General features: G+C 50.3%; 1 protein-coding gene across 4 annotated transcripts in view; it reads right to left on the reverse strand.

Annotated features, from left to right (window-relative positions):
- Positions 1-14211, reverse strand: part of AGAP3 (ArfGAP with GTPase domain, ankyrin repeat and PH domain 3) — a 498289-nt gene that overhangs the window by 369807 nt on the left and 114271 nt on the right. For all 4 annotated transcript variants that reach the window (XM_077267735.1, XM_077267734.1, XM_077267731.1 and 1 more), the window contains exon 6: positions 684-818. In XM_077267735.1, the coding sequence (XP_077123850.1) occupies positions 684-818 (135 nt within the window). The remainder of the gene's footprint in view (positions 1-683; positions 819-14211) is intronic.

Consider the following 14211-nt stretch of genomic DNA (forward strand, 5'->3'; position numbering starts at 1 on the left):
ACTCCAGGAGAGGTATACAGCGAAACGTGTGTGCAATGAGAGAGGAGTATATACTCCGGGAGAGGTATACAGTGAAACGTGCGTGCAACGAGAGAGGAGTATATACTCCGGGAGAGGTATACAGCGAAACGTGTGTGCAATGAGAGAGGAGTATATACTCAGGGAGAGGTATACAGCGAAATGTGCGTGCAACGAGAGAGGAGTATATACTCCGGGAGAGGTATACAGCGAAACGTGCGTGCAATAAGAGAGGAGTATATACTCCGGGAGAGGTATACAGCGAAACGTGTGTGCAATGAGAGAGGAGTATATACTCAGGGAGAGGCATAGGGCGAAACGTAGGAACAATGAGTATATACAACCAGGTCAGGGGCATAAACAGAGGGGAGCGACATGGAGGCAGAAGTATACTTGGGAAAAGATATAGAGTGAAAAGTAGGAAGGACGAGTATTCGAGACATGGTATAAAAGGGTCAGACTGGTAAGCTAAGGGAGGGATATGGTATGGTTGGAGAGGTATACACTGGGACATGTACATTATATAAAGGATCAGTACGGCGTCAGGGGATAACAGATCAGAGGTGACAAAAGAAGAAATACAGAGGTATATTAAAAGAAAGGGTAGATGATATGGCAGAAACTGAAATAGAACACCCCATTATTCCCCATCTTATGGTCCTCACCATCCTGGAAGACACGCTCAACATTCAGGCCATAAGTGGCGCACGTCTCATAATAAGTGCAGCGCTTCAGGTCATTGGACAATTTCCTCGCTCGAGAGTCGTCTATAACTCGGGGGTTGGCTGCACTGATGGCATCTGGTAGAAGGAGACAAAGAAAATGATTATTCCACATCGATAACAGCCGTCTCCACATTGGTATTACTCCTCTAGTAAATTCAGTTCAGGATCATTCCTTCCTTAAATGTATGGGCAGCACGGTATAATATCCTGATGAGACCTGTGAGGTGACGGACAGGATAAGATCTATGGGCAGCACGGTATAATCTCCTGTCCATCACCTCACAGATCTCATCAGGATAAGATCTACAGGCAGCACGGTATAATATCCTGATGAGACCTGTGAGGTGACGGACAGGAGAAGATCTATGGGCAGCACGGTATAATCTCCTGTCCATCACCTCACAGATCTCATCAGGAATAGATCTATGGGCAGCACGGTATAATCTCCTGTCCATCACCTCACAGATCTCATCAGGAATAGATCTATGGGCAGCACGGTATAATCTCCTGTCCGTCACCTCACAGGTCTCATCAGGATAAGATCTACAGGCAGCACGGTATAATCTCCTGTCCGTCACCTCACAGGTCTCATCAGGAATAGATCTATGGGCAGCACGGTATAATCTCCTGTCCGTCACCTCACAGGTCTCATCAGGAATAGATCTATGGGCAGCACGGTATAATCTCCTGTCCGTCACCTCACAGGTCTCATCAGGAATAGATCTATGGGCAGCACGGTATAATCTCCTGTCCGTCACCTCACAGGTCTCATCAGGAATAGATCTATGGGCAGCACGGTATAATCTCCTGTCCGTCACCTCACAGGTCTCATCAGGAATAGATCTACAGGCAGCACGGTATAATCTCCTGTCCGTCACCTCACAGGTCTCATCAGGAATAGATCTATGGGCAGCACGGTATAATCTCCTGTCCGTCACCTCACAGGTCTCATCAGGAATAGATCTATGGGCAGCACGGTATAATCTCCTGTCCGTCACCTCACAGGTCTCATCAGGAGAAGATCTATGGGCAGCACGGTATCATCTCCTGTCCGTCACCTCACAGGTCTCATCAGGAATAGATCTATGGGCAGCACGGTATAATCTCCTGTCCGTCACCTCACAGGTCTCATCAGGAATAGATCTATGGGCAGCACGGTATCATCTCCTGTCCGTCACCTCACAGGTCTCATCAGGAATAGATCTACAGGCAGCACGGTATAATCTCCTGTCCGTCACCTCACAGGTCTCATCAGGAATAGATCTATGGGCAGCACGGTATAATCTCCTGTCCGTCACCTCACAGGTCTCATCAGGATAAGATCTACAGGCAGCACGGTATAATCTCCTGTCCGTCACCTCACAGGCCTCATCAGGAATAGATCTATGGGCAGCACGGTATAATCTCCTGTCCGTCACCTCACAGGTCTCATCAGGATAAGATCTACAGGCAGCACGGTATAATCTCCTGTCCATCACCTCACAGGTCTCATCAGGAATAGATCTATGGGCAGCACGGTATAATCTCCTGTCCGTCACCTCACAGGTCTCATCAGGAATAGATCTATGGGCAGCACGGTATAATCTCCTGTCCATCACCTCACAGATCTCATCAGGAATAGATCTATGGGCAGCACGGTATAATCTCCTGTCCATCACCTCACAGATCTCATCAGGAATAGATCTATGGGCAGCACGGTATAATCTCCTGTCCGTCACCTCACAGGTCTCATCAGGAATAGATCTATGGGCAGCACGGTATAATCTCCTGTCCATCACCTCACAGATCTCATCAGGAATAGATCTATGGGCAGCACGGTATAATCTCCTGTCCATCACCTCACAGATCTCATCAGGAATAGATCTATGGGCAGCACGGTATAATCTCCTGTCCGTCACCTCACAGGTCTCATCAGGAATAGATCTATGGGCAGCACGGTATAATCTCCTGTCCATCACCTCACAGATCTCATCAGGAATAGATCTATGGGCAGCACGGTATAATCTCCTGTCCATCACCTCACAGATCTCATCAGGAATAGATCTATGGGCAGCACGGTATAATCTCCTGTCCGTCACCTCACAGGTCTCATCAGGAATAGATCTATGGGCAGCACGGTATAATCTCCTGTCCGTCACCTCACAGATCTCATCAGGAATAGATCTATGGGCAGCACGGTATAATCTCCTGTCCGTCACCTCACAGGTCTCATCAGGATAAGATCTACAGGCAGCACGGTATAATCTCCTGTCCGTCACCTCACAGGTCTCATCAGGAATAGATCTATGGGCAGCACGGTATAATCTCCTGTCCGTCACCTCACAGGTCTCATCAGGAATAGATCTATGGGCAGCACGGTATAATCTCCTGTCCGTCACCTCACAGGCCTCATCAGGAATAGATCTATGGGCAGCACGGTATAATCTCCTGTCCGTCACCTCACAGGTCTCATCAGGATAAGATCTACAGGCAGCACGGTATAATATCCTGATGAGACCTGTGAGGTGACGGACAGGAGAAGATCTATGGGCAGCACGGTATAATCTCCTGTCCATCACCTCACAGATCTCATCAGGAATAGATCTATGGGCAGCACGGTATAATCTCCTGTCCATCACCTCACAGATCTCATCAGGAATAGATCTATGGGCAGCATGGTATAATCTCCTGTCCGTCACCTCACAGGTCTCATCAGGAATAGATCTATGGGCAGCACGGTATAATCTCCTGTCCATCACCTCACAGATCTCATCAGGAATAGATCTATGGGCAGCACGGTATAATCTCCTGTCCGTCACCTCACAGGTCTCATCAGGAATAGATCTATGGGCAGCACGGTATAATCTCCTGTCCATCACCTCACAGATCTCATCAGGAATAGATCTATGGGCAGCACGGTATAATCTCCTGTCCGTCACCTCACAGGTCTCATCAGGATAAGATCTACAGGCAGCACGGTATAATATCCTGATGAGACCTGTGAGGTGACGGACAGGAGAAGATCTATGGGCAGCACGGTATAATCTCCTGTCCATCACCTCACAGATCTCATCAGGAATAGATCTATGGGCAGCACGGTATAATCTCCTGTCCATCACCTCACAGGTCTCATCAGGAATAGATCTATGGGCAGCACGGTATAATCTCCTGTCCATCACCTCACAGATCTCATCAGGAATAGATCTATGGGCAGCACGGTATAATCTCCTGTCCGTCACCTCACAGGTCTCATCAGGATAAGATCTACAGGCAGCACGGTATAATCTCCTGTCCGTCACCTCACAGGTCTCATCAGGATAAGATCTACAGGCAGCACGGTATAATATCCTGATGAGACCTGTGAGGTGACGGACAGGAGAAGATCTATGGGCAGCACGGTATAATCTCCTGTCCATCACCTCACAGATCTCATCAGGAATAGATCTATGGGCAGCACGGTATAATCTCCTGTCCATCACCTCACAGGTCTCATCAGGAATAGATCTATGGGCAGCACGGTATAATCTCCTGTCCATCACCTCACAGATCTCATCAGGAATAGATCTATGGGCAGCACGGTATAATCTCCTGTCCATCACCTCACAGATCTCATCAGGAATAGATCTATGGGCAGCACGGTTGTCACGATATGGTATGAAATATCATAAGTTAGTTTCTTGCTAGCATGCGGGGGCTAAAACCCCCCTCTCTCTTTTTCTCTTTCCTTCCCTGTGTTTCGATCTGTCTGTGTAGAAGAGCTTGCCTTGTGGGGGAGTTTTATTGACGAAAGGTATTTACGACTGGCATAGCTGCAAGGGAAATTTGTACTAGCAGGAACTGTTAGAGAAACTTCTAGAACCATGCGGTCCTTTGTTCTGTTATTGTGAGATATTAGACAAACTATTTAGGATAGTAGAATGATAAATACATATTCTTGATCTCCATCGAAGCATCTACCCATCACTCTAAACACAGTCGTCTAACTCCATCGGGGGAAGAAGTAGGGATTGCTCTGTAAATAATAGGACATATTTGATCTCATAAGAAAGCTCATGTTAATACAAGCTGAATGCTGGGTGTGATATGATTCTGATATGTACTGGAACGGAGTTATAAGCATTAGACCAATTTGTATTCAAAGTACTCAGACTGAAAGGTAGGAGGATCTGGAAAAGCCAGCCCTTTCTGTGAGGTCACAGGCTGTAGGTTATAAAGTTGCTGGCAGGCTTCCAGGGGGGGGAGTTGTGAGTTTTTACCTGAAGCGACCAGACTGCGAGTGCCAATGCACTGGGATAGATGGAAAGCTCTCCTAGCCTAGCCTGCAATGCAATGATCTGAGAATATGTGAGTGTTACCTTTTCTTCCTTTAATCCTTTTATTTTCATAATTACCTTGTACATATTTGCAATTGTCTCATTTGTAACATCTTTGTAAAATATTTTATAAACACTGCCTAAAAATCATTTATGGAGTATAATATTTAATACTAGTTCGTTCTTCCTGCCCTAAACCGTACCCTGTCTCTGAAGGGAATTACGCTACTATTTTGGGGGTTAGCTCCGGACCTGTTTGATCGGAGCTGGTGGCAGCTTACCGTGTGCCGGCTTTTTGGGGGGGGTCACTGTAGCGACTGCGGCTTGATAATTATTGTTCCTGCCTGAGTGGGAGTAGTTATCGCGTTGCTGCAGTGCGCCCAATAGCCAGTACATAGCAGGCAGCCTTTCTGGCGACTAATTACCCCAGGTGCAGTACCTAATCTGACCTGAGAGTAAGGGGGGCGCCAGAGAGCTGCAAGTGTTAAGTGGAACTGTAAGCGGGATAGACACAAATCCCTGCAGTTCATGGTATACTGAAGAGCAGTGGGATACCTAAAATAAGCCCCTGCTGTAAACTAAGAGGTCAATAGCCTCGTGTGTTTTTTTTCATCACATTGTGGCAGTGGAGGGATAACTAGGATAAGCCCCCCTGCACATGTGATAGCCGTCTGTTGGTCTAAAGTCACCCCAATCCGTGACATATTGTGGGCAGCGGCTAAGGGATCTTGACAATTGGTGACAGTCACGGTGTGAATCGTGACATATTGGTGGCAGCGCGGTGGGATATTAGAGCATTAGTGATTTGGTTTGAGCAATCATTCCTCTCACTAAAAACTTGCAGAAAGTTCTTGCGAGAACTCTGCGCAAATAAGTTTGGAGAACGAACTCAGTGTTTATTAGTTGTGAGACAATTGTGTACTGGTAATTATCCCCTCCCTTTCTCTTTGTTTTTCTATTCTCTCTTTTATTTGGCAACCATGGTTGGGCTAGGAGAAGCCTTCTATGAACAGCAGACCAGAGACACCCTTGTTGCCTTATGCAAGTCACAGCACATTGACTATGCAAGCAAAAGCAAAAGCGAACTGGTCGCAGCCCTGATGCAATGGGAAGCCGCTCTAGACCACTCACAGAGCCCAGAGGCCGCAGAAGCCGGCACAAGCGAACATGGTGCTGCCGCAGAGGTCCAACCACAGAATACGGGCCCTACTGGCAACCAAGGGGGCGCAGACCTCCTCCTGCAGCTGGCTCTGCAACAATGCCCCGCAGATGACCTAGAGAGACGTCTGCAGCTGATCCAGCAATACCAAGAGCGAGCCGAGCGAGAGGCCCGAGCAGAGCGAGAGGCCCAGCGAGCCGAGCGAGAGGCCCGAGCAGAGCGAGAGGCCCAGCGAGCCGAGCGAGAGGCCCAAGCGCAGCGGGAGTACCAGCTGCAGATGGCCCAACTGCAAATGCAGGGGTCGCCTCAGAGCCGTGAGCCCAGCAGCGCTCAGACACCAAAGCCCCGGCCCGACCACTTTCCGGTTATGGAAAAGGATGGGGACTTGGACACTTTTCTGCGGGCCTTTGAGAAAGCCTGCAGACAGTACCAGCTGCCTACACAAGAATGGGCACGGTACCTGACACCAGGGCTGAGAGGAAAAGCTCTGGAAGCGTTTGCTGCACTCCCTCAAGAACAAGATGGTGACTATGAGGCCATCAAGCAGGCTCTGATAGCCAAGTACCAGCTTACACCCGAGGTGTACCGTAAAAAGTTTCGGACCCTCCAACGTGGCCCACACGACAGTTACAGTGATGTGGTGCATGGACTGGGGACCCACTTTGACCAGTGGACCCAAGGACTGTCAGTGACCACCTTTGCACAGCTGCGAGACCTGATGATCAAAGACCAGTTCTTCCGTCTTTGCCCAACTGAGGTGCGACAGTTCGTGATGGACAGAGAACCCAAAGACGTGACGAAAGCAGCACAGATTGCCGATGCCTATGAGGCCAACCGTAGATCGGAAGTGCGGAAGCCAGTCACCTCCAGCTGGAGAGGGGGTAAGCCTGCATCCAACGCCAGTACCCCTGCCAGCCAACACACCAGAGGTCCTGTCCCCGTGGCCAACAGCACCAGACCTACCACCGAACTTCGCCAGTGTTACCACTGCAGGCAGACTGGACACCTCAGTCACCAATGTCCAGCCAAGCAGAAGAACCCCTCATCCCAGGCCCCAGGGCCTAATGCAGCTGTTCTTTTGGTGGGTGGTGTGGTTGGGAGGGTGTGTGACAACGTACAGCCCGTCACTGTGGGAGGTCGTGTTGCTACCGGCCTCAAGGACACCGGGGCTGAACGAACCCTCATCCGACCCGAACTGGCGGCCCCTGAAGAAATCATTCCGGGGAAAACCCTAACTGTCACTGGGATTGGGGGCATCAGCTGTCCCTTACCGATGGCCCGGGTTTTTATTGATTGGGGTGCCGGGAGCGGGGTGAAGGAAGTGGGGCTGTCTGATAATTTGCCCACTGATGTTTTGTTGGGGACTGATTTGGGGAGGTTGGTTGCATACTTCGTGGATGACCCTCCTCCCCAATCTACTAATGAGGGTAAAGTTAACCCTGGTGATGATGATGATGATGATGGGAAATCGCATGTGTTACCTGACCATGCTTTATCTTGTAATGATGCATCTGTTAACCATTTTTTCCCTAGGATTGATGGTGGAAATGTTGTACCTGTGCCAACTGTATCTGATAATGATGTTTCTGTGAAAGTTGATGTGTCCATAGGTACAGGAGTGCTCAGCCACGTCGCTCTGCGGAGTGAGACGGCTGAGGAACCCCTAGCAGGGGCAAGTGTCGGTGCTACCGGAAATGGGGAAATACATGGGAACCGTGAGGAAGGTGATGCCATGCAATTGACCAGTGCCACCGAGGAAGGTAACTGGCCCATAAGTAGTAATGCTCCTGAGGTAATGGGGGTGGATGGGGAGGTAGAGCCCATAGCAGCGTCGGCTGTTGGGTCTGTAGAAATCCCCGGGGAGACAGCCTACGTAGCTGCTGTCACCCGCAGTCAGAGTGCCCGGAACGCAGATAACTGTCTGCCTCCCGGACCCTCCTCAGTCATCAGTATGATTGAACCAGAGGTGGACCCAGAACAGGTCCCAGAGGGCTCCCGTGGGGAAGGGACCCTAACGTCACTTCTGGCTTCCCCTAGCCAGGAGTTTAAGGCCGCTCTGCACACAGATGCGAGCCTAGAGAGTTTGAGACAACTCGCCGGGACGTCATTCTCTGAAACTGATAAGGAGAAGGTGTTCTGGGAAGAAGGAAGGTTGTACCGGGAGACAGTACCCGGAGAATCACAAAAGGAGTGGTTGAGGGAAAGACAGCTGGTCGTCCCACAGCAATTCCGGGGTGAGTTGTTGCGGATTGCCCATGAGATCCCGCTAGCTGGACACTTGGGGATCAGCAAAACTAAGGCCCGGCTGTCTCAACACTTCTATTGGCCTAAGATGGGGACAGATGTGTCAAACTACTGCCGCTCCTGTGTCACCTGTCAAAGAGTGGGGAAGGCGGGGCCTGCTCTTAAGGCTCCCCTGATCCCTTTGCCAGTGATAGAGGAGCCTTTCCAGAGGATTGCGGTGGACATTGTGGGCCCGCTGGCCGTCTCCAGCAGCTCTGGAAAGCGATTTATTCTTACTGCGGTAGACTACGCTACCCGGTACCCAGAGGCAGTAGCTCTGTCGTCAACTAGGGCAGATAAGGTGGCGGATGCCCTGTTGGCCATCTTTTCACGGGTAGGATTTCCCAGGGAAATGCTTACTGATCGAGGGACCCAATTTATGTCTAACCTAATGGAGGCTCTCTGTAAGAAAATGCAGGTGAAGCACCTGGTATCGAGTGCGTATCACCCACAGACCAATGGCTTGTGTGAACGTTTCAATGGTACCCTCAAACAGATGCTACGCATGCTGGTTGAGACACAAGGGCGCGACTGGGAGCGGTACCTCCCACACCTGCTATTCGCTTACAGAGAGGTTCCGCAGGCCTCGACGGGGTTCTCCCCCTTCGAGCTCCTGTACGGCAGGCGAGTCCGGGGACCCCTTGGGTTGGTAAGAGAATCCTGGGAAGAGGAGCCGAACCCTTCTGAAGTGTCCATAGTGGAGTATGTCATGCGCTTCCGTGACAAGATGCAGACCTTGACGCAGTTGGTGCATGACAACATGACGCAGGCTCAGGCTGATCAGAAGCACTGGTACGACCAGAACGCCCGGGAGCGGACCTACCACGTGGGTCAAAAGGTGTGGGTGCTGGTTCCTGTACCAACGGATAAGCTTCAGGCAGCCTGGGAGGGCCCGTACGTCGTCCACCAACAGCTCAACCCGGTCACCTATGTGGTCACGCTTGACCACACTCGGGGTAGGCGAAAGGCCTTTCACGTCAACATGATGAAAGCTCATCACGAACGTGAACCTTTCGTCCTACCGGTCTGCAGCGCACCTGAAGAAGGGGAGGAAGACACCCTCCTGGACATGCTGGCCCAAGCCAAGGCCCGTGGGTCCATTGAGGACGTGGAGGTAAGCGCCTCGCTAGATGAACCACAGCGGTTGCAGTTGCAAACCATGCTGGAACCCTTCCGGGTCGTGTTCTCCAACCGGCCTGGAAGGACTGAGTTAGCGGTCCACGAGGTGGACACCGGGAATCACGCCCCACTACGGCGAACACCCTATCGAATCTCTGACCAGGTGCAGCAGATTATGCGCCAGGAGATCGATGAGATGTTACAGCTGGGGGTGATTCGACGGTCAAAGAGCGCGTGGGCCTCACCTGTAGTTCTCGTGCCAAAGAAGGACCGGACCACCCGGTTCTGCGTGGACTACAGGGGGCTCAACGCCATTACAGCCTCTGACGCGCACCCAATGCCGCGCATCGAAGAGCTGCTTGAGAAGCTAGCGGGCGCAAAATACCTGACAATAATGGATCTGAGTCGCGGATACTGGCAGATTCCCCTGAGCCCCGAGGCGCAGGAGAAGTCCGCCTTTATCACGCCCTTTGGACTGTACGAGTCCACGGTCATGCCCTTCGGCATGAAGAATGCCCCTGCCACTTTCCAGCGGATGGTCAATCTCCTGCTTCAGGGACTGGAGAAGTACGCCGTGGCGTACTTAGATGACATTGCCATCTTCAGTCCCTCCTGGGATGAACACCTGCAGCATCTCGAGGAGGTGCTCGGGCGAATTCACCGAGCAGGACTGACTATCAAGCCGGGAAAGTGCCAGATGGGCATGAGGGAGGTTCACTACCTGGGGCACCGGGTAGGCGGAAACACCCTAAAACCAGAGCCTGACAAAGTGGGCGTGATCGTGAACTGGCCCACTCCCAGGACCAAGAAACATGTGATGTCCTTCCTGGGCACTGCAGGGTACTATAGGCGCTTCGTGCAGCACTATAGTAGCCTGGCAAAACCTTTGACGGACCTCACCAGGAAGAAGCTACCCCACATCGTCAACTGGACAGATGGCTGTGAGGGGGCCTTCCAGGCGTTGAAAACAGCACTGTGCAACGCCCCTGTGTTGAAAGCAGTCGACAGCAGTCGACCGTTCTTGGTACAGACTGACGCCAGCGAGTTTGGCCTTGGTGCTGTGCTCAGCCAGGTTGACTCGGAGGACCAAGAGCACCCCGTGTTGTACCTGAGCCGGAAACTTTTGCCGAGGGAAGTGGCCTACTCCACCATTGAGAAGGAGTGCCTGGCCATAGTCTGGGCCCTGCAGCGCTTGCAGCCCTACTTGTACGGTCGCACCTTCACCGTGGTGACCGACCACAACCCTCTGCGCTGGCTAAGCACCATGTGTGGAACCAATGGCAGGTTGCTGCGCTGGAGCCTTGCCCTTCAGCAATTTGACTTCACCATTAAACACAAAGCGGGCAGAGAGCATGGGAATGCAGATGGACTCTCCCGCCAGGGTGAACCCACGGAGGTGCGCATGGAGGCATACCGAGAGGTTCTGCCGCCGTAGCGCACGCCAAAAGGGGGAGGTGTCACGATATGGTATGAAATATCATAAGTTAGTTTCTTGCTAGCATGCGGGGGCTAAAACCCCCCTCTCTCTTTTTCTCTTTCCTTCCCTGTGTTTCGATCTGTCTGTGTAGAAGAGCTTGCCTTGTGGGGGAGTTTTATTGACGAAAGGTATTTACGACTGGCATAGCTGCAAGGGAAATTTGTACTAGCAGGAACTGTTAGAGAAACTTCTAGAACCATGCGGTCCTTTGTTCTGTTATTGTGAGATATTAGACAAACTATTTAGGATAGTAGAATGATAAATACATATTCTTGATCTCCATCGAAGCATCTACCCATCACTCTAAACACAGTCGTCTAACTCCATCGGGGGAAGTAGGGATTGCTCTGTAAATAATAGGACATATTTGATCTCATAAGAAAGCTCATGTTAATACAAGCTGAATGCTGGATGTGATATGATTCTGATATGTACTGGAACGGAGTTATAAGCATTAGACCAATTTGTATTCAAAGTACTCAGACTGAAAGGTAGGAGGATCTGGAAAAGCCAGCCCTTTCTGTGAGGTCTCAGGCTGTAGGTTATAAAGTTGCTGGCAGGCTTCCAGGGGGGGAGTTGTGAGTTTTTACCTGAAGCGACCAGACTGCGAGTGCCAATGCACTGGGATAGATGGAAAGCTCTCCTAGCCTAGCCTGCAATGCAATGATCTGAGAATATGTGAGTGTTACCTTTTCTTCCTTTAATCCTTTTATTTTCATAATTACCTTGTACATATTTGCAATTGTCTCATTTGTAACATCTTTGTAAAATATTTTATAAACACTGCCTAAAAATCATTTATGGAGTATAATATTTAATACTAGTTCGTTCTTCCTGCCCTAAACCGTACCCTGTCTCTGAAGGGAATTACGCTACTATTTTGGGGGTTAGCTCCGGACCTGTTTGATCGGAGCTGGTGGCAGCTTACCGTGTGCCGGCTTTTTGGGGGGGTCACTGTAGCGACTGCAGCTTGATAATTATTGTTCCTGCCTGAGTGGGAGTAGTTATCGCGTTGCTGCAGTGCGCCCAATAGCCAGTACATAGCAGGCAGCCTTTCTGGCAACTAATTAGCCCAGGTGCAGTACCTAATCTGACCTGAGAGTAAGGGGGGCGCCAGAGAGCTGCAAGTGTTAAGTGGAACTGTAAGCGGGATAGACACAAATCCCTGCAGTTCATGGTATACTGAAGAGCAGTGGGATACCTAAAATAAGCCCATGCTGTAAACTAAGAGGTCAATAGCATCGTGTGTGTTTTTTTTCATCACATTGTGGCAGTGGAGGGATAACTAGGATAAGCCCCCCTGCACATGTGATAGCCGTCTGCTGGTCTAAAGTCACCCCAATCCGTGACATATTGTGGGCAGCGGCTAAGGGATCTTGACAATTGGTGACAGTCACGGTGTGAATCGTGACAACGGTATAATCTCCTGTCCATCACCTCACAGATCTCATCAGGAATAGATCTATGGGCAGCACGGTATAATCTCCTGTCCGTCACCTCACAGGTCTCATCAGGATAAGATCTACATGCAGCACGGTATAATCTCCTGTCCGTCACCTCACAGGTCTCATCAGGAATAGATCTATGGGCAGCACGGTATAATCTCCTGTCCGTCACCTCACAGGTCTCATCAGGAATAGATCTATGGGCAGCACGGTATAATCTCCTGTCCGTCACCTCACAGGTCTCATCAGGAATAGATCTATGGGCAGCACGGTATAATCTCCTGTCCGTCACCTCACAGGTCTCATCAGGAATAGATCTACAGGCAGCACGGTATAATCTCCTGTCCGTCACCTCACAGGTCTCATCAGGAATAGATCTATGGGCAGCACGGTATAATCTCCTGTCCGTCACCTCACAGGTCTCATCAGGAATAGATCTATGGGCAGCACGGTATAATCTCCTGTCCGTCACCTCACAGGTCTCATCAGGAGAAGATCTATGGGCAGCACGGTATCATCTCCTGTCCGTCACCTCACAGGTCTCATCAGGAATAGATCTATGGGCAGCACGGTATAATCTCCTGTCCGTCACCTCACAGGTCTCATCAGGAATAGATCTATGGGCAGCACGGTATCATCTCCTGTCCGTCACCTCACAGGTCTCATCAGGAATAGATCTACAGGCAGCACGGTATAATCTCCTGTCCGTCACCTCACAGGTCTCATCAGGAATAGATCTATGGGCAGCACGGTATAATCTCCTGTCCGTCACCTCACAGGTCTCATCAGGAATAGATCTATGGGCAGCACGGCATAATCTCCTGTCCGTCACCTCACAGATCTCATCAGGAATAGATCTATGGGCAGCACGGTATAATCTCCTGTCCGTCACCTCACAGGTCTCATCAGGAATAGATCTATGGGCAGCACGGTATAATCTCCTGTCCGTCACCTCACAGGTCTCATCAGGATAAGATCTATGGGCAGCACGGTATAATCTCCTGTCCATCACCTCACAGGTCTCATCAGGATAAGATCTATGGGCAGCACGGTATAATCTAATGTCCGTCACCTCACAGGTCTCATCAGGATAAGATCTAAGGGCAGCACGGTATAATCTCCTGTCCGTCACCTCACAGGCCTCATCAGGAATAGATCTACGGGCAGCACAGTATAATCTCCTGTCCGTCACCTCACAGGTCTCATCAGGATAAGATCTATGGGCCGCACGGTATAATCTCCTATCCATCACCTCACAGGTCTCATCAGGATAAGATCTACAGGCAGCACGGTATAATCTCCTGTCCATCACCTCACAGGTCTCATCAGGAATAGATCTACAGGCAGCACGGTATAATCTCCTGTCCGTCACCTCACAGGTCTCATCAGGATAAGATCTATGGGCAGCACGGTATAATCTCCTATCCATCACCTCACAGGTCTCATCAGGATAAGATCTATGGGCAGCACGGTATAATCTCCTGTCCATCACCTCACAGGTCTCATCAGGAATGGATCTATGGGCAGCACGGTATAATCTCCTGTCCGTCACCTCACAGGCCTCATCAGGAATAGATCTATGGGCAGCATAAAATTAAACAGGACAAGTGGAGAGGATTGAGATATAGGATTTTAGAAGAAGCTTCTGCAGAACTTTTATTCAGCTAGATCTCTGCTTCTTCGTAGCAGAGAT

The sequence above is a fragment of the Ranitomeya variabilis genome, chromosome 6 (assembly GCF_051348905.1).
Source record: "Ranitomeya variabilis isolate aRanVar5 chromosome 6, aRanVar5.hap1, whole genome shotgun sequence".
NCBI lineage: Eukaryota > Metazoa > Chordata > Amphibia > Anura > Dendrobatidae > Ranitomeya > Ranitomeya variabilis.